Genomic DNA, 20250 nt, shown 5'->3' on the forward strand with positions numbered 1-20250 from the left:
ATCTGCCTCTCACCTGTCTGTCTCTCCCCTGCCTCTCACCTGTCTGTCTCTCACCTGTCTGTCTCTCACCTATCTGTCTCTCACCTATCTGTCTCTCCCCTGCCTCTCACCTGTCTGTCTCTCACCTATCTGTCTCTCCCCTGCCTCTCACCTGTCTGTCTCTCACCTGTCTGTCTCTCCCCTGCCTCTCACCTGTCTGTCTCTCACCTGTCTGTCTCTCCCCTGCCTCTCACCTGTCTGTCTCTCACCTGTCTGTCTCTCACCTGTCTGTCTCTCCCCTGCCTCTCACCTGTCTGTCTCTCCCCTGCCTCTCACCTATCTGTCTCTCCCCTGCCTCTCACCTGTCTGTCTCTCACCTGTCTGTCTCTCCCCTGCCTCTCACCTGTCTGTCTCTCACCTATCTGTCTCTCCCCTGCCTCTCACCTGTCTGTCTCTCACCTGTCTGCCTCTCACCTGTCTGTCTCTCACCTATCTGTCTCTCCCCTGCCTCTCACCTGTCTGTCTCTCACCTGTCTGTCTCTCACCTATCTGTCTCTCCCCTGCCTCTCACCTGTCTGTCTCTCACCTGTCTGTCTCTCCCCTGCCTCTCACCTTTCTGTCTCTCACCTGTCTGTCTCTCCCCTGCCTCTCACCTGTCTGTCTCTCACCTGTCTGTCTCTCCCCTGCCTCTCACCTGTCTGTCTCTCACCTGTCTGTCTCTCACCTGTCTGTCTCTCACCTGTCTGTCTCTCACCTGTCTGTCTCTCACCTATCTGTCTCTCCCCTGCCTCTCACCTGTCTGTCTCTCCCCTGCCTCTCACCTGCCTCTCAACTGTCTGTCTCTCACCTGTCTGTCTCTCACCTGTCTGTCTCTCACCTGTCTGTCTCTCACCTGTCTGCCTCTCACCTGTCTGCCTCTCACCTGTCTGTCTCTCACCTGTCTGCCTCTCACCTGTCTGTCTCTCACCTGTCTGTCTCTCCCCTGCCTCTCACCTGTCTGTCTCTCCCCTGCCTCTCACCTGTCTGTCTCTCACCTGTCTGCCTCTCACCTGTCTGTCTCTCACCTGTCTGCCTCTCACCTGTCTGCCTCTCACCTGTCTGCCTCTCACCTGTCTGTCTCTCACCTGTCTGTCTCTCCCCTGCCTCTCACCTGTCTGTCTCTCACCTGTCTGTCTCTCACCTGTCTGCCTCTCACCTGTCTGTCTCTCCCCTGCCTCTCACCTGTCTGCCTCTCACCTGTCTGTCTCTCCCCTTCCTCTCACCTGTCTGCCTCTCACCTGTCTGTCTCTCCCCTGCCTCTCACCTGTCTGTCTCTCACCTGTCTGTCTCTCACCTGTCTGTCTCTCCCCTGCCTCTCACCCGTCTGTCTCTCACCTGTCTGTCTCTCACCCGTCTGTCTCTCACCCGTCTGTCTCTCACCTGTCTGTCTCTCACCTGTCTGTCTCTCCCCTGCCTCTCACCTTTCTGTCTCTCCCCTGTCTGTCTCTCACCTGTCTGTCTCTCCCCTGCCTCTCAGCTGTCTGTCTCTCACCCGTCTGTCTCTCACCTGTCTGTCTCTCCCCTGCCTCTCACCTGTCTGTCTCTCACCTGTCTGTCTCTCACCCGTCTGTCTCTCACCCGTCTGTCTCTCACCCGTCTGTCTCTCACCTGTCTGTCTCTCACCTGTCTGTCTCTCCCCTGCCTCTCAGCTGTCTGTCTCTCACCCGTCTGTCTCTCACCTGTCTGTCTCTCCCCTGCCTCTCACCTGTCTGTCTCTCACCTGTCTGTCTCTCACCCGTCTGTCTCTCACCCGTCTGTCTCTCACCCGTCTGTCTCTCACCTGTCTGTCTCTCCCCTGTCTCTCCCCTGCCTCTCACCTGTCTGTCTCTCACCTGTCTGTCTCTCACCCGTCTGTCTCTCACCCGTCTGTCTCTCACCCGTCTGTCTCTCACCTGTCTGTCTCTCCCCTGCCTCTCACCTGTCTGTCTCTCACCTGTCTCTCTCACCCGTCTGTCTCTCACCCGTCTGTCTCTCACCCGTCTGTCTCTCACCCGTCTGTCTCTCACCTGTCTGTCTCTCACCTGTCTGTCTCTCCCCTGCCTCTCACCTTTCTGTCTCTCCCCTGTCTGTCTCTCACCTGTCTGTCTCTCACCTGTCTGTCTCTCCCCTGCCTCTCACCTGTCTGTCTCTCACCTGTCTGTCTCTCACCTGCCTCTCAACTGCCTCTCACCTGCCTCTCAACTGCCTCTCACCTATCTGTCTCTCACCTGTCTGTCTCTCCCCTGCCTCTCACCTGTCTGTCTCTCACCTATCTGTCTCTCCCCTGCCTCTCACCTGTCTGTCTCTCACCTGTCTGTCTCTCCCCTGCCTCTCACCTGTCTGTCTCTCACCTGTCTGTCTCTCACCTGTCTGCCTCTCACCTGTCTGTCTCTCCCCTGCCTCTCACCTGTCTGTCTCTCACCTGTCTGTCTCTCCCCTGCCTCTCACCTGTCTGTCTCTCCCCTGCCTCTCACCTGTCTGTCTCTCACCTGTCTGTCTCTCACCTGCCTCTCAACTGCCTCTCACCTATCTGCCTCTCACCTGTCTGTCTCTCCCCTGCCTCTCACCTGTCTGTCTCTCACCTGTCTGTCTCTCACCTATCTGTCTCTCACCTATCTGTCTCTCCCCTGCCTCTCACCTGTCTGTCTCTCACCTATCTGTCTCTCCCCTGCCTCTCACCTGTCTGTCTCTCACCTGTCTGTCTCTCCCCTGCCTCTCACCTGTCTGTCTCTCACCTGTCTGTCTCTCCCCTGCCTCTCACCTGTCTGTCTCTCACCTGTCTGTCTCTCACCTGTCTGTCTCTCACCTGTCTGTCTCTCACCTGTCTGTCTCTCCCCTGCCTCTCACCTATCTGTCTCTCCCCTGCCTCTCACCTGTCTGTCTCTCACCTGTCTGTCTCTCCCCTGCCTCTCACCTGTCTGTCTCTCACCTATCTGTCTCTCCCCTGCCTCTCACCTGTCTGTCTCTCACCTGTCTGTCTCTCACCTATCTGTCTCTCCCCTGCCTCTCACCTGTCTGTCTCTCACCTGTCTGTCTCTCCCCTGCCTCTCACCTTTCTGTCTCTCACCTGTCTGTCTCTCCCCTGCCTCTCACCTGTCTGTCTCTCACCTGTCTGTCTCTCACCTGTCTGCCTCTCACCTATCTGTCTCTCACCTGTCTGTCTCTCACCTGTCTGTCTCTCACCTATCTGTCTCTCCCCTGCCTCTCACCTGTCTGTCTCTCCCCTGCCTCTCACCTGCCTCTCACCTGTCTGTCTCTCACCTGTCTGTCTCTCACCTGTCTGTCTCTCACCTGTCTGCCTCTCACCTGTCTGCCTCTCACCTGTCTGTCTCTCACCTGTCTGTCTCTCACCTGTCTGCCTCTCACCTGTCTGTCTCTCACCTGTCTGTCTCTCCCCTGCCTCTCACCTGTCTGTCTCTCCCCTGCCTCTCACCTGTCTGTCTCTCACCTGTCTGCCTCTCACCTGTCTGTCTCTCACCTGTCTGCCTCTCACCTGTGTGCCTCTCACCTGTCTGTCTCTCACCTGTCTGTCTCTCCCCTGCCTCTCACCTGTCTGTCTCTCACCTGTCTGTCTCTCACCTGTCTGCCTCTCACCTGTCTGTCTCTCCCCTGCCTCTCACCTGTCTGCCTCTCACCTGTCTGTCTCTCCCCTTCCTCTCACCTGTCTGCCTCTCACCTGTCTGTCTCTCCCCTGCCTCTCACCTGTCTGTCTCTCCCCTGCCTCTCACCTGTCTGTCTCTCACCTGTCTGCCTCTCACCTGTCTGCCTCTCACCTGTCTGCCTCTCACCTGTCTGTCTCTCACCTATCTGTCTCTCACCTGTCTGTCTCTCCCCTGCCTCTCACCTGTCTGTCTCTCACCTGTCTGTCTCTCACCTGCCTTTCAGCTGTCTGTCTCTCACCCGTCTGTCTCTCACCTGTCTGTCTCTCCCCTGCCTCTCACCCGTCTGTCTCTCACCTGTCTGTCTCTCACCCGTCTGTCTCTCACCTGTCTGTCTCTCCCCTGCCTCTCACCTGTCTGTCTCTCCCCTGTCTCTCACCTGCCTCTCACCTGTCTGTCTCTCACCTGCCTCTCACCCGTCTGTCTCTCACCCGTCTGTCTCTCACCCGTCTGTCTCTCACCTGTCTGTCTCTCACCTGTCTGTCTCTCACCCGTCTGTCTCTCACCCGTCTGTCTCTCACCCGTCTGTCTCTCACCCGTCTGTCTCTCACCTGTCTGTCTCTCACCTGTCTGTCTCTCCCCTGCCTCTCACCTTTCTGTCTCTCCCCTGTCTGTCTCTCACCTGTCTGTCTCTCACCTGTCTGTCTCTCCCCTGCCTCTCAGCTGTCTGTCTCTCACCCGTCTGTCTCTCACCTGTCTGTCTCTCCCCTGCCTCTCACCCGTCTGTCTCTCACCTGTCTGTCTCTCCCCTGCCTCTCACCTGTCTGTCTCTCCCCTGTCTCTCACCTGCCTCTCACCTGTCTGTCTCTCACCTGCCTCTCACCTGTCTGTCTCTCACCTGTCTGTCTCTCACCCGTCTGTCTCTCACCCGTCTGTCTCTCACCTGTCTGTCTCTCACCTGTCTGTCTCTCCCCTGCCTCTCACCTGTCTGTCTCTCACCTGTCTGTCTCTCACCCGTCTGTCTCTCACCCGTCTGTCTCTCACCTGTCTGTCTCTCACCTGTCTGTCTCTCCCCTGCCTCTCACCTTTCTGTCTCTCCCCTGTCTGTCTCTCACCTGTCTGTCTCTCACCTGTCTGTCTCTCCCCTGCCTCTCACCTGTCTGTCTCTCACCTGTCTGTCTCTCACCTGCCTCTCAACTGCCTCTCACCTGCCTCTCAACTGCCTCTCACCTATCTGTCTCTCACCTGTCTGTCTCTCCCCTGCCTCTCACCTGTCTGTCTCTCACCTATCTGTCTCTCCCCTGCCTCTCACCTGTCTGTCTCTCACCTGTCTGTCTCTCCCCTGCCTCTCACCTGTCTGTCTCTCACCTGTCTGTCTCTCACCTGTCTGCCTCTCACCTGTCTGTCTCTCCCCTGCCTCTCACCTGTCTGTCTCTCACCTGTCTGTCTCTCCCCTGCCTCTCACCTGTCTGTCTCTCACCTGTCTGTCTCTCACCTGTCTGTCTCTCACCTGCCTCTCAACTGCCTCTCACCTATCTGCCTCTCACCTGTCTGTCTCTCCCCTGCCTCTCACCTGTCTGTCTCTCACCTGTCTGTCTCTCACCTATCTGTCTCTCACCTATCTGTCTCTCCCCTGCCTCTCACCTGTCTGTCTCTCACCTATCTGTCTCTCCCCTGCCTCTCACCTGTCTGTCTCTCACCTGTCTGTCTCTCCCCTGCCTCTCACCTGTCTGTCTCTCACCTGTCTGTCTCTCCCCTGCCTCTCACCTGTCTGTCTCTCACCTGTCTGTCTCTCACCTGTCTGTCTCTCCCCTGCCTCTCACCTGTCTGTCTCTCCCCTGCCTCTCACCTATCTGTCTCTCCCCTGCCTCTCACCTGTCTGTCTCTCACCTGTCTGTCTCTCCCCTGCCTCTCACCTGTCTGTCTCTCACCTATCTGTCTCTCCCCTGCCTCTCACCTGTCTGTCTCTCACCTGTCTGCCTCTCACCTGTCTGTCTCTCACCTATCTGTCTCTCCCCTGCCTCTCACCTGTCTGTCTCTCACCTGTCTGTCTCTCACCTATCTGTCTCTCCCCTGCCTCTCACCTGTCTGTCTCTCACCTGTCTGTCTCTCCCCTGCCTCTCACCTTTCTGTCTCTCACCTGTCTGTCTCTCCCCTGCCTCTCACCTGTCTGTCTCTCACCTGTCTGTCTCTCACCTGTCTGCCTCTCACCTATCTGTCTCTCACCTGTCTGTCTCTCACCTGTCTGTCTCTCACCTATCTGTCTCTCCCCTGCCTCTCACCTGTCTGTCTCTCCCCTGCCTCTCACCTGCCTCTCAACTGTCTGTCTCTCACCTGTCTGTCTCTCACCTGTCTGTCTCTCACCTGTCTGCCTCTCACCTGTCTGCCTCTCACCTGTCTGTCTCTCACCTGTCTGTCTCTCACCTGTCTGCCTCTCACCTGTCTGTCTCTCACCTGTCTGCCTCTCCCCTGCCTCTCACCTGTCTGTCTCTCCCCTGCCTCTCACCTGTCTGTCTCTCACCTGTCTGCCTCTCACCTGTCTGCCTCTCACCTGTCTGCCTCTCACCTGTCTGTCTCTCACCTGTCTGTCTCTCCCCTGCCTCTCACCTGTCTGTCTCTCACCTGTCTGTCTCTCACCTGTCTGCCTCTCACCTGTCTGTCTCTCCCCTGCCTCTCACCTGTCTGCCTCTCACCTGTCTGTCTCTCCCCTTCCTCTCACCTGTCTGCCTCTCACCTGTCTGTCTCTCCCCTGCCTCTCACCTGTCTGTCTCTCACCTGTCTGTCTCTCACCTGTCTGTCTCTCCCCTGCCTCTCACCTGTCTGTCTCTCACCCGTCTGTCTCTCACCCGTCTGTCTCTCACCTGTCTGTCTCTCACCTGTCTGTCTCTCCCCTGCCTCTCAGCTGTCTGTCTCTCACCCGTCTGTCTCTCACCTGTCTGTCTCTCCCCTGCCTCTCACCCGTCTGTCTCTCACCTGTCTGTCTCTCACCCGTCTGTCTCTCACCTGTCTGTCTCTCCCCTGCCTCTCACCTGTCTGTCTCTCCCCTGTGTCTCACCTGCCTCTCACCTGTCTGTCTCTCACCTGCCTCTCACCTGTCTGTCTCTCACCTGTCTGTCTCTCACCTGTCTGTCTCTCACCCGTCTGTCTCTCACCTGTCTGTCTCTCACCTGTCTGTCTCTCCCCTGCCTCTCACCTGTCTGTCTCTCACCTGTCTGTCTCTCACCCGTCTGTCTCTCACCCGTCTGTCTCTCACCTGTCTGTCTCTCACCTGTCTGTCTCTCCCCTGCCTCTCACCTTTCTGTCTCTCCCCTGTCTGTCTCTCACCTGTCTGTCTCTCACCTGTCTGTCTCTCCCCTGCCTCTCACCTGTCTGTCTCTCACCTGTCTGTCTCTCACCTGCCTCTCAACTGCCTCTCACCTGCCTCTCAACTGCCTCTCACCTATCTGTCTCTCACCTGTCTGTCTCTCCCCTGCCTCTCACCTGTCTGTCTCTCACCTATCTGTCTCTCCCCTGCCTCTCACCTGTCTGTCTCTCACCTGTCTGTCTCTCCCCTGCCTCTCACCTGTCTGTCTCTCACCTGTCTGTCTCTCACCTGTCTGCCTCTCACCTGTCTGTGTCTCCCCTGCCTCTCACCTGTCTGTCTCTCCCCTGCCTCTCACCTGTCTGTCTCTCACCTGTCTGTCTCTCACCTGCCTCTCAACTGCCTCTCACCTATCTGCCTCTCACCTGTCTGTCTCTCCCCTGCCTCTCACCTGTCTGTCTCTCACCTATCTGTCTCTCCCCTGCCTCTCACCTGTCTGTCTCTCACCTATCTGTCTCTCCCCTGCCTCTCACCTGTCTGTCTCTCACCTGTCTGTCTCTCCCCTGCCTCTCACCTGTCTGTCTCTCACCTGTCTGTCTCTCCCCTGCCTCTCACCTGTCTGTCTCTCACCTGTCTGTCTCTCACCTGTCTGTCTCTCCCCTGCCTCTCACCTGTCTGTCTCTCCCCTGCCTCTCACCTATCTGTCTCTCCCCTGCCTCTCACCTGTCTGTCTCTCACCTGTCTGTCTCTCCCCTGCCTCTCACCTGTCTGTCTCTCACCTATCTGTCTCTCCCCTGCCTCTCACCTGTCTGTCTCTCACCTTCTGCCTCTCACCTGTCTGTCTCTCACCTATCTGTCTCTCCCCTGCCTCTCACCTGTCTGTCTCTCACCTGTCTGTCTCTCACCTATCTGTCTCTCCCCTGCCTCTCACCTGTCTGTCTCTCACCTGTCTGTCTCTCCCCTGCCTCTCACCTTTCTGTCTCTCACCTGTCTGTCTCTCCCCTGCCTCTCACCTGTCTGTCTCTCACCTGTCTGTCTCTCACCTGTCTGCCTCTCACCTATCTGTCTCTCACCTGTCTGTCTCTCACCTGTCTGTGTCTCACCTATCTGTCTCTCCCCTGCCTCTCACCTGTCTGTCTCTCCCCTGCCTCTCACCTGCCTCTCAACTGTCTGTCTCTCACCTGTCTGTCTCTCACCTGTCTGTCTCTCACCTGTCTGCCTCTCACCTGTCTGCCTCTCACCTGTCTGTCTCTCACCTGTCTGTCTCTCACCTGTCTGCCTCTCACCTGTCTGTCTCTCACCTGTCTGTCTCTCCCCTGCCTCTCACCTGTCTGTCTCTCCCCTGCCTCTCACCTGTCTGTCTCTCACCTGTCTGCCTCTCACCTGTCTGCCTCTCACCTGTCTGTCTCTCACCTGTCTGCCTCTCACCTGTCTGCCTCTCACCTGTCTGCCTCTCACCTGTCTGTCTCTCACCTGTCTGTCTCTCCCCTGCCTCTCACCTGTCTGTCTCTCACCTGTCTGTCTCTCACCTGTCTGCCTCTCACCTGTCTGTCTCTCCCCTGCCTCTCACCTGTCTGCCTCTCACCTGTCTGTCTCTCCCCTTCCTCTCACCTGTCTGCCTCTCACCTGTCTGTCTCTCCCCTGCCTCTCACCTGTCTGTCTCTCCCCTGCCTCTCACCTGTCTGTCTCTCACCTGTCTGCCTCTCACCTGTCTGCCTCTCACCTGTCTGCCTCTCACCTGTCTGCCTCTCACCTATCTGTCTCTCACCTGTCTGTCTCTCCCCTGTCTGACTCTCACCTGTCTGTCTCTCACCTGTCTGACTCTCACCTGTCTGTCTCTCACCTATCTGTCTCTCACCTGTCTGTCTCTCCCCTGCCTCTCACCTGTCTGTCTCTCACCTGTCTGTCTCTCCCCTGCCTCTCACCTGTCTGTCTCTCACCTGTCTGTCTCTCACCTGCCTCTCACCTGTCTGTCTCTCACCCGTCTGTCTCTCACCTGTCTGTCTCTCCCCTGCCTCTCACCCTTCTGTCTCTCACCTGTCTGTCTCTCACCCGTCTGTCTCTCCCCTGCCTCTCACCTGTCTGTCTCTCCCCTGTCTCTCACCTGCCTCTCACCTGTCTGTCTCTCACCTGTCTGTCTCTCTCCCGTCTGTCTCTCACCCGTCTGTCTCTCACCTGTCTGTCTCTCCCCTGCCTCTCACCTGTCTGTCTCTCACCTGTCTGTCTCTCACCTGTCTGTCTCTCCCCTGTCTGTCTCTCACCTGTCTGTCTCTCACCTGTCTGTCTCTCACCTGTCTGTCTCTCCCCTGCCTCTCACCTGTCTGTCTCTCACCTGTCTGTCTCTCACCTGCCTCTCACCTGCCTCTCAACTGCCTCTCACCTATCTGTCTCTCACCTGTCTGTCTCTCCCCTGCCTCTCACCTCTCTGTCTCTCACCTCTCTGTCTCTCACCTATCTGTCTCTCCCCTGCCTCTCACCTGTCTGTCTCTCACCTGTCTGTCTCTCACCTGTCTGTCTCTCCCCTGCCTCTCACCTGTCTGTCTCTCCCCTGCCTCTCACCTGTCTGTCTCTCCCCTGCCTCTCACCTGTCTGTCTCTCCCCTGCCTCTCACCTGTCTGTCTCTCACCTGTCTGTCTCTCACCTATCTGTCTCTCACCTATCTGTCTCTCCCCTGCCTCTCACCTGTCTGTCTCTCACCTGTCTGTCTCTCCCCTGCCTCTCACCTGTCTGTCTCTCACCTATCTGTCTCTCCCCTGCCTCTCACCTGTCTGTCTCTCACCTGTCTGTCTCTCCCCTGCCTCTCACCTGTCTGTCTCTCACCTGTCTGTCTCTCCCCTGCCTCTCACCTGTCTGTCTCTCCCCTGCCTCTCACCTGTCTGTCTCTCACCTGTCTGTCTCTCACCTATCTGTCTCTCCCCTGCCTCTCACCTGTCTGTCTCTCACCTGTCTGTCTCTCCCCTGCCTCTCAACTGTCTGTCTCTCACCTGTCTGTCTCTCCCCTGCCTCTCCCCTGCCTCTCACCTGTCTGTCTCTCACCTGTCTGCCTCTCACCTGTCTGTCTCTCACCTGTCTGTCTCTCCCCTGCCTCTCACCTGTCTGTCTCTCACCTATCTGTCTCTCACCTGTCTGCCTCTCACCTATCTGTCTCTCACCTGTCTGTCTCTCCCCTGCCTCTCACCTGTCTGTCTCTCACCTGTCTGCCTCTCACCTGTCTGTCTCTCACCTGTCTGCCTCTCACCTGTCTGTCTCTCACCTGTCTGCCTCTCACCTGTCTGTCTCTCACCTGTCTGCCTCTCACCTGTCTGCCTCTCACCTATCTGTCTCTCACCTATCTGTCTCTCACCTGTCTGTCTCTCACCTGTCTGTCTCTCCCCTGCCTCTCACCTGTCTGTCTCTCACCTGTCTGTCTCTCACCTGTCTGCCTCTCACCTGTCTGTCTCTCACCTGCCTCTCACCTGTCTGTCTCTCCCCTGCCTCTCACCTGTCTGTCTCTCCCCTTCCTCTCACCTGTCTGCCTCTCACCTGTCTCTCTCCCCTGCCTCTCACCTGTCTGTCTCTCCCCTGCCTCTCACCTGTCTGCCTCTCACCTGTCTGCCTCTCACCTGTCTGTCTCTCACCTGTCTGTCTCTCACCTATCTGTCTCTCACCTGTCTGTCTCTCACCTATCTGTCTCTCACCTGTCTGTCTCTCACCTATCTGTCTCTCACCTATCTGTCTCTCCCCTGCCTCTCACCTGTCTGTCTCTCCCCTGCCTCTCACCTGTCTGTCTCTCACCTGTCTGTCTCTCACCTATCTGTCTCTCCCCTGCCTGTCTCTCACCTGTCTGTCTCTCCCCTGCCTGTCTCTCCCCTGTCTGTCTCTCCCCTGCCTCTCACCTGCCTGTGTCTCACCTGTCTCTCACCTGTCTGTCTCTCCCCTGCCTATCTCTCCCCTGCCTGTGTCTCACCTGTCTCTCCCCTGCCTGTCTGTCCCCTGCCTGTCTGTCCCCTGCCTGTCTGTCCCCTGCCTGTCTCTCCCCTGTCTGTCTCTCACCTATCTGTCTCTCACCTGTCTGTCTCTCCCCTGCCTCTCACCTGTCTGTCTCTCACCTGCCTGTCTCTCACCTGCCTGTCTCTCCCCTGCCTGTGTCTCACCTGTCTCTCCCCTGCCTGTGTCTCACCTATCTGTCTCTCCCCTGTCTGTCTCTCCCCTGCCTGTGTCTCACCTGTCTCTCACCTATCTGTCTCTCCCCTGTCTGTCTCTCCCCTGCCTGTGTCTCACCTGTCTCTCCCCTGCCTGTCTCTCCCCTGTCTCTCACCTATCTGTCTCTCCCCTGTCTGTCTCTCCCCTGCCTGTCTCTCCCCTGTCTCTCACCTATCTGTCTCTCCCCTGTCGGTCTCTCCCCTGCCTGTGTCTCACCTGTCTCTCCCCTGCCTGTGTCTCACCTGTCTCTCCCCTGCCTGTCTCTCACCTATGTCTCTCACCTATCTGTCTCTCACCTGTCTGTCTCTCCCCTGCCTCTCACCTATCTGTCTCTCACCTGTCTGTCTCTCACCTGCCTGTCTCTCCCCTGCCTGTGTCTCACCTGTCTCTCCCCTGCCTGTCTCTCACCTATGTCTCTCACCTATCTGTCTCTCACCTGTCTGTCTCTCCCCTGCCTCTCACCTATCTGTCTCTCACCTGTCTGTCTCTCACCTGTCTGTCTCACCTGCCTGTCTCTCCCCTGTCTCTCCCCTGCCTGTGTCTCACCTGTCTCTCACCTGCCTGTCTCTCACCTGCCTGTCTCTCCCCTGCCTGTGTCTCACCTGTCTCTCCCCTGTCTGTCTCTCCCCTGCCTGTGTCTCACCTGTCTCTCCCCTGCCTTTGTCTCACCTGTCTCTCCCCTGCCTGTGTCTCACCTGTCTCTCACCTATCTGTCTCTCCCCTGTCTGTCTCTCCCCTGCCTGTGTCTCACCTGTCTCTCCCCTGCCTGTCTCTCCCCTGTCTCTCACCTATCTGTCTCTCCCCTGTCTGTCTCTCCCCTGCCTGTCTCTCCCCTGTCTCTCACCTATCTGTCTCTCCCCTGTCTGTCTCTCCCCTGCCTGTGTCTCACCTGTCTCTCCCCTGCCTGTGTCTCACCTGTCTCTCCCCTGCCTGTCTCTCACCTATGTCTCTCACCTATCTGTCTCTCACCTGTCTGTCTCTCCCCTGCCTCTCACCTATCTGTCTCTCACCTGTCTGTCTCTCACCTGCCTGTCTCTCCCCTGCCTGTGTCTCACCTGTCTCTCCCCTGCCTGTCTCTCACCTATGTCTCTCACCTATCTGTCTCTCACCTGTCTGTCTCTCCCCTGCCTCTCACCTATCTGTCTCTCACCTGTCTGTCTCTCACCTGTCTGTCTCTCACCTGCCTGTCTCTCCCCTGTCTCTCCCCTGCCTGTGTCTCACCTGTCTCTCCCCTGCCTGTGTCTCACCTGTCTCTCACCTGTCTGTCTCTCACCTGCCTGTCTCTCACCTGCCTGTCTCTCCCCTGCCTGTGTCTCACCTGTCTCTCCCCTGCCTGTCTGTCCCCTGCCTGTCTCTCCCCTGTCTGTCTCTCACCTATCTGTCTCTCACCTGTCTGTCTCTCACCTGTCTGTCTCTCACCTGCCTGTCTCTCCCCTGTCTGTCTCTCCCCTGCCTGTGTCTCACCTGTCTCTCCCCTGCCTTTGTCTCACCTGTCTCTCCCCTGCCTGTCTCTCCCCTGTCTCTCACCTATCTGTCTCTCCCCTGTCTGTCTCTCCCCTGCCTGTCTCTCCCCTGTCTCTCACCTATCTGTCTCTCCCCTGCCTGTGTCTCACCTGTCTCTCCCCTGCCTGTGTCTCACCTGTCTCTCCCCTGCCTGTCTCTCACCTGTCTCTCCCCTGCCTGTCTCTCACCTATGTCTCTCACCTATCTGTCTCTCACCTGCCTGTCTCTCACCTGCCTGTCTCTCCCCTGCCTGTGTCTCACCTGTCTCTCCCCTGCCTGTCTGTCCCCTGCCTGTCTCTCCCCTGTCTGTCTCTCACCTATCTGTCTCTCACCTGTCTGTCTCTCACCTGTCTGTCTCTCCCCTGTCTCTCCCCTGCCTGTGTCTCACCTGTCTCTCCCCTGCCTGTGTCTCACCTGTCTCTCCCCTGCCTGTCTCTCCCCTGTCTCTCACCTGTCTGCCTCTCACCTGTCTGTCTCTCACCTATCTGTCTCTCACCTGTCTGTCTCTCCCCTGTCTCTCACCTATCTGTCTCTCACCTGTCTGTCTCTCCCCTGTCTCTCACCTATCTGTCTCTCACCTGTCTGTCTCTCCCCTGTCTCTCACCTATCTGTCTCTCACCTGTCTGTCTCTCCCCTGCCTCTCACCTATCTGTCTCTCACCTGTCTGTCTCTCACCTGCCTGTCTCTCCCCTGTCTCTCACCTGCCTGTCTCTCACCTGTCTGTCTCTCCCCTGTCTCTCACCTATCTGTCTCTCCCCTGTCTCTCACCTATCTTTCTCTCACCTGTCTGTCTCTCCCCTGTCTCTCACCTGTCTGTCTCTCCCCTGTCTCTCACCTATCTGTCTCTCACCTGTCTGTCTCTCCCCTGTCTCTCACCTATCTGTCTCTCACCTGTCTGTCTCTCACCTGCCTGTCTCTCCCCTGTCTCTCACCTATCTGTCTCTCACCTGTCTGTCTCTCACCTGTCTGTCTCTCCCCTGTCTCTCACCTGCCTGTCTCTCACCTGTCTGTCTCTCCCCTGTCTCTCACCTATCTGTCTCCCCCCTGTCTCTCACCTATCTGTCTCTCACCTGTCTGTCTCTCCCCTGCCTCTCACCTATCTGTCTCTCCCCTGTCTGTCTCTCACCTGCCTGTGTCTCACCTGTCTCTCCCCTGTCTCTCACCTGCCTGTGTCTCACCTGTCTCTCCCCTGTCCTTTTCCCAGGATGCATCAGCAGCAGACATAAAGAAGGCGTACCGCCGGCTGTCTCTCTCTCTGCATCCTGACAAGAACAAAGATGAAAATGCTGAAACTCAATTCAGACAGGTTGGAAAACAAACACTCACAGCAACAAAAACAACAACAACAACACAACAACAACATGGCAACACATTAACGACACAACAACATGGGAACAACACCACAACAACAACAACAACAACATGGCCACAAAACAACAACAGCACAACAACAACGACACAACAACAACAGCACAACAACAACAGCACAACAACAACAACGACACAACAACAACATGGCAACACATTAACGACACAACACCACAACAACATGGCCACAAAACAACAACAGCACAACAACAACGGCACACCACAACAACATGGTCACAGCACAACAACAACAACAACAACAACATGGCCACAAAACAACAACAGCACAACAACAACGACACAACAACAACAGCACAACAACAACGACACAACAACAACAGCACAACAACAACAGCACAACAACAACATGGGAACACATTAACGACACAACAACAACAGCACAACAACAACATGGCAACAACAACAGCACCACAAAAACAACGACACAACAACAACATGGCAACACATTAACGACACAACAACATGGGAACAATACCACAACAACATGGCCACAAAACAACAACAGCACAACGACACAACAACAACAGCACAACAACAACGACACAACAACAACAGCACAACAACAACGGCACAACAACAACGACACAACAACAACAGCACAACAACAACAGCACAACAACAACGGCACAACAACAACGACACACCACAACAACAGCACAACAACAACATGGCAACAACAACAGCACCACAAAAACAACGACACAACAACATGGCAACACATTAACGACACAACAACATGGGAACAATACCACAACAACATGGCCACAAAACAACAACAGCACAACGACACAACAACAACAGCACAACAACAACGACACAACAACAACAGCACAACAACAACGGCACAACAACAACGACACAACAACAACGGCACAACAACAACGACACAACAACAACGACACACCACAACAACAGCACAACAACAACATGGCAACAACAACAGCACCACAAAAACAACGACACAACAACAACATGGCAACACATTAACGACACAACAACATGGGAACAACACCACAACAACATGGCCACAAAACAACAACGGCACACCACAACAACAACTATGACACAACAACAACAGCACAACAACAACATGGCAACAACAACAGCACCACAAAAACGACACAACAACAACATGGCAACAACAACAGCACAACAACAACATGGCAACAACAACAGCACCACAAAAACAACGACACAACAACAAGGCCATTTTATGTGTAGAGCACAATTCTAAAGCGGGACAGGGGGCAGTAGGGTATGTTATGGTATCAGTTACCATGGAGATTTATTCTGAGGAGCTCGCCTGCTCCAGACCAGGTTTAGGTCCAGGATCTATTTAATCCCTCATCTCCGTCAGCACAAACAGAAAGCAGTAGTTAACCCACTGCACATTTTTATCACATGTAACTGGAGTCTCTGCCATTATTTAAACGTTTGTGATCATTCATTCCAATCATTTTGGATAAGTGATGATTTCAGATGATGTTGCACTCATTAGATCCTTCACAGTTTCCCAAAGACTATCAGGCTATATATGAAATGATGGAATATTTGGGCCACAGAGAAGAAAGAAAATTCAGACTTGGAGACGCTCTGGTTTTGGGTTCATGGAGCTCAGCTCAGTCACTGATCCTGGAAGTCTTCTTCCTACTTTAGGTCAGACATTTTGTTTGTTTGTTTGCAGCTGGTGGCCATCTATGAGGTGTTAAAGGACGAGGAGAGGCGGCGCAGGTAAGTGTGGGCGGTTTGTTTCAGAGCTCCGGGTCCCTGAGCAGGACTCACGGCTGTGTCCTCACAGATATGACGACATCCTGGTGAATGGACTCCCTGACTGGCGCCAGCCAGTCTTCTACTACCAACGAGTGAGGAAGATGAGCAACGCCGAGCTGGGTTTCCTCCTCTTCCTCATTCTCACTGTGGGACACTACGCCGTCATCTGGTCCATCTACCTGGAGAAACAGCTGGTGAGACATCCAGTCAGAGCAGAGAAAGTCTCCTGATGTCACCTGATGTCACCTGACCTGAACTGCATGTTTCCAGGATGAGCTGCTGAGTAAGAAGAAGAAGGAGAAGAAGAAGAAGCTGAGCTCCAGACCTGCTGAGGAAGTCCGGTGTATGGGAACAGAAAGGTAAACATCATCCTGTTTGTTTGTTTGTTTGTTTAGGTTTGTTCCTGTTTGTTCCTGTTTGTTTGTTACTGTTTGTTTATGTTTGTTCCTGTTTGTTTGTTTATGTGTGTTACTGTTTGTTTGTTTAGGTTTGTTTGTTTGTTTATGTTTGTTCCTGTTTGTTTGTTTAGGTTTGTTATTGTTTGTTTGTTTGTTTGTTTAGGTTTGTTACTGTTTGTTTGTTTGTTTAGGTTTGTTCCTGTTTGTTTGTTTGTTTGTTTGTTACTGTTTGTTTGTTTAGGTGTGTTCCTGTTTGTTTGTTTAGGTTTGTTACTGTTTGTTTGTTTAGGTTTGTTTATGTTTGTTCCTGTTTGTTTGTTTAGGTTTGTTATTGTTTGTTTGTTTGTTTAGGTTTGTTATTGTTTGTTTGTTTGTTTAGGTTTGTTACTGTTTGTTTGTTTAGGTTTGTTTATGTTTGTTTAGGTTTGTTATTGTTTGTTTGTTTGTTTAGGTTTGTTACTGTTTGTTTGTTTAGGTTTGTTCCTGTTTGTTTGTTTAGGTTTGTTACTGTTTGTTTGTTTAGGTTTGTTCCTGTTTGTTTGTTTGTTTGTTTAGGTTTGTTACTGTTAGTTTGTTACTCTATGTTTGTTTAGGTTTGTTACTGTTTGTTTGTTTAGGTTTGTTCCTGTTTGTTTGTTTGTTTAGGTTTGTTACTGTTTGTTTGTTTAGGTTTGTTCCTGTTTGTTTGTTTGTTTGTTTGTTTAGGTTTGTTACTGTTTGTTTGTTTGTTTAGGTTTGTTTATGTTTGTTTAGGTTTGTTATTGTTTGTTTGTTTGTTTAGGTTTGTTACTGTTTGTTTGTTTAGGTTTGTTCCTGTTTGTTTGTTTAGGTTTGTTACTGTTTGTTTGTTTAGGTTTGTTCCTGTTTGTTTGTTTGTTTGTTTAGGTTTGTTACTGTTAGTTTGTTACTCTATGTTTGTTTAGGTTTGTTACTGTTTGTTTGTTTAGGTTTGTTCCTGTTTGTTTGTTTGTTTAGGTTTGTTACTGTTTGTTTGTTTAGGTTTGTTCCTGTTTGTTTGTTTGTTTGTTTGTTTAGGTTTGTTACTGTTAGTTTGTTTGTTTGTTTGTTTAGGTTTGTTCCTGTTTGTTTGTTTGTTTGTTATTGTTTGTTTGTTTGTTTAGGTTTGTTACTGTTTGTTTGTTTAGGTTTGTTACTGTTTGTTTGTTTAGGTTTGTTCCTGTTTGTTTGTTTAGGTTTGTTCCTGTTTGTTTGTTTGTTTGTTTAGGTTTGTTACTGTTAGTTTGTTACTGTTTGTTTGTTTAGGTTTGTTCCTGTTTGTTTGTTTGTTTGTTTGTTTAGGTTTGTTACTGTTTGTTTGTTTGTTTGTTTGTTTAGGTTTGTTCCTGTTTGTTTCTTACTGTTTGTTTGTTTAGGTTTGTTATTGTTTGTTTGTTTGTTTGTTTAGGTTTGTTCCTGTTTGTTTGTTGTTTCAGAAATCAGGAGCGACCTCACTGGCAGGACATCCTCCCTCTGAAGCTGACCATCTGGCTTTACCTGTCCATCAAAAACCTTCCTCAGACTGTCCAGGTAAGCAGGAGCAGTCCTGTTCCTGGTCTCTGATCAGCACTGACCCTGGTTTATGATTGTTTCTGGTCAGAGTATCAGTCCTGATCCTGGTCTCTTAGATGCTGACCCCGGTCTCTGATCAGTCCTGATCCTGGTTTCAGTCCTGACTCTGGTCTCTGATCAGCACTGACCCTGGCCCTGGACCCTGGGCTGGTTCTCACTTTTGTCTCAGTGTCACAGCCAGCTCTGATCTCTGTGTTCCAGGAGGTGAAGCAATACTATGAAGACCACCAGCTGATGAAGCAGCATCTGAAGGAAGAGGCTGAAGCTGAACAGGAAGCTTCCACAAGTAAACTTTTATTTTCCTTCCAGACCTCCGTAGTTCTCTTCTTTTGTTTGATTGGAAATCAGTCTGTTCCAATAACTGATCTCTCAAAGGGAGTCATTTCTCTCCACAGTCGCCTCAGGCACGCTCAGGCCGGGAGATTGGACCGAAAAAGAAAAAGTTTTCAGTGCAATCTGTTGGTTTCCTTAGTTAGGAAATTGTTTTTGAATTGGCTCTATATGAACTAATTGGATTATTTTATGAATAATTATGATTACAATGAATTGAATTCCAATTGGCTTGAATTGGACTTTATTATCTAAGTGCCTTGAGATGACATTTGTTGTATTTGGTGCTATATAAATAAAAATGAATTGAATAACTGATCTCATCACTTTGATCTGCTCTGCTGCTTCCATCTTTGTAGGAGAAAAGAGGCCCAAGGTCAAGAAGCCCAAAGTGGAGTTTCCTGTATACAAGGCTTCTTCAGAGAATCCAAACTACCAGAATTACGACCAGACCACATCCATTGAGGAGATCGAAGACCAGATGGATGACTGGCTACAGAACCGCAGAGCAGCCAAGAAAAAGGTCTGAAGTTATTGATCAGCAGCACTGAGTAAAATCAATCTATTCAATTATTACCTTCGAGGTCCGAGTCGCAGAGGCAACCGGTCCAGGAGGGAAACCTAGACATCCCTATCCCCAGGGACGCTCTGCAGCTCCTCTTCGGGGATCCCAAGGCGTTCCCAGTGAGTTAGGGTTAGTGGGGGTTCCCTTTTCTGGGCGAGGTGACTTCCTTAAGTTGAGGGTTAGGGTTAGTGGGGGTTCCCTTTTCTGGGCGAGGTGACTTCCTTAAGTTGAGGGTTAGGGTTAGTGGGGGTTCCCTTTTCTGGGCGAGGTGACTTCCTTAAGTTGAGGGTTAGGGTTAGTGGGGGTTCCCTTTTCCGGGCGAGGTGACTTCCTTAAGTTGAGGGTTAGGGTTAGTGGGGGTTCCCTTTTCTGGGCGAGGTGACTTCCTTAAGTTGAGGGTTAGGGTTAGTGGGGGTTCCCTTTTCCGGGCGAGGTGACTTCCTTAAGTTGAGGGTTAGGGTTAGTGGGGGTTCCCTTTTCTGGGCGAGGTGACTTCCTTAATTTGAGGGTTAGGGTTAGTGGGGGTTCCCTTTTCTGGGCGAGGTGACTTCCTTAAGTTGAGGGTTAGGGTTAGTGGGGGTTCCCTTTTCCGGGCGAGGTGACTTCCTTAAGTTGAGGTCACTCCATTGAAGTCTTAGAGAAAAATGATACTTGCCATTAGATTTAACGTAAAGCAGTTCTTTATGCCAGTGTTACCTTCTTGAATAGGACAGGGTGTCCTTAGATTTCGCCCTGTCCTAAGCCCATCTCCTTTATGTCAGCGTTACCTTCTTGAATAGGACAGGGTGTCCTTAGATTTCGCCCTGTCCTAAGCCCATCTCCTTTATGTCAGCGTTACCTTCTTGAATAGGACAGGGTGTCCTCAGATTTCGCCCTGTCCTAAGCCCATCTCCTTTCTGTCCTAAGCCCATCTCCTTTATGTCAGTGTTACCTTCTTGAATAGGACAGTGTGTCCTCGGATTTCCCCCTGTCCTAAGCCCATCTCCTTTATGCCAGTGTTACCTTCTTGAATAGGACAGGGTGTCCTCGGATTTCCCCCTGTCCTAAGCCCATCTCCTTTATGCCAGTGTTACCTTCTTGAATAGGACGGTGTGTCCTCAGATTTCCCCCTGTCCTAAGCCCATCTCCTTTATGCCAGTGTTACCTTCTTGAATAGGACAGGGTGTTCTCAGATTTCGCCCTGTCCTAAGCCCATCTCCTTTATGCCAGTGTTACCTTCTTGAATAGGACGGTGTGTCCTCAGATTTCCCCCTGTCCTAAGCCTATCTCCTTTATGCCAGGGTTACCTTCTTGAATAGGACAGGGTGTTCTCAGATTTCGCCCTGTCCTAAGCCCCTGTCCTAAGCCCCTGTCCTAAGCCCCTGTCCTAAGCCCATCTCCTTTATGCCAGTGTTACCTTCTTGAATAGGACAGTGGCCCTCATTTATCAAACTTGCGTAAGACGAAAAACGTGCGTAGGTCGTGTGTACGTTCTTTTCTGCGCAAAGGTTGGCATTTATCAAATCCATCGTGAACGCAGGAAAGATGAAATCGCCGGAGGCCGGTGTACGCACTTTTCCATTTTGACTTGCGGTGACTGCAATACAGCAGCGTCACTAGTGCGTGCTCAGGAGTCGCAACAAATCCCTATAGGTTAAAATTACAGAC

At 52.7% G+C, this 20250-nt stretch overlaps 1 protein-coding gene across 1 annotated transcript in view; it reads left to right on the plus strand.

Annotated features, from left to right (window-relative positions):
* Positions 1–20250, plus strand: part of dnajc1 (DnaJ (Hsp40) homolog, subfamily C, member 1) — a 64551-nt gene that overhangs the window by 28348 nt on the left and 15953 nt on the right. Inside the window, exons 2-8 of the mRNA XM_075482444.1 lie at positions 13787–13888; positions 15656–15702; positions 15770–15935; positions 16012–16100; positions 17573–17666; positions 17910–17994; positions 18398–18561. Of these exons, the coding sequence (XP_075338559.1) occupies positions 13787–13888; positions 15656–15702; positions 15770–15935; positions 16012–16100; positions 17573–17666; positions 17910–17994; positions 18398–18561 (747 nt within the window). The remainder of the gene's footprint in view (positions 1–13786; positions 13889–15655; positions 15703–15769; positions 15936–16011; positions 16101–17572; positions 17667–17909; positions 17995–18397; positions 18562–20250) is intronic.

Source organism: Odontesthes bonariensis, chromosome 14 (genome assembly GCF_027942865.1).
Source record: "Odontesthes bonariensis isolate fOdoBon6 chromosome 14, fOdoBon6.hap1, whole genome shotgun sequence".
Taxonomy (NCBI): domain Eukaryota; kingdom Metazoa; phylum Chordata; class Actinopteri; order Atheriniformes; family Atherinopsidae; genus Odontesthes; species Odontesthes bonariensis.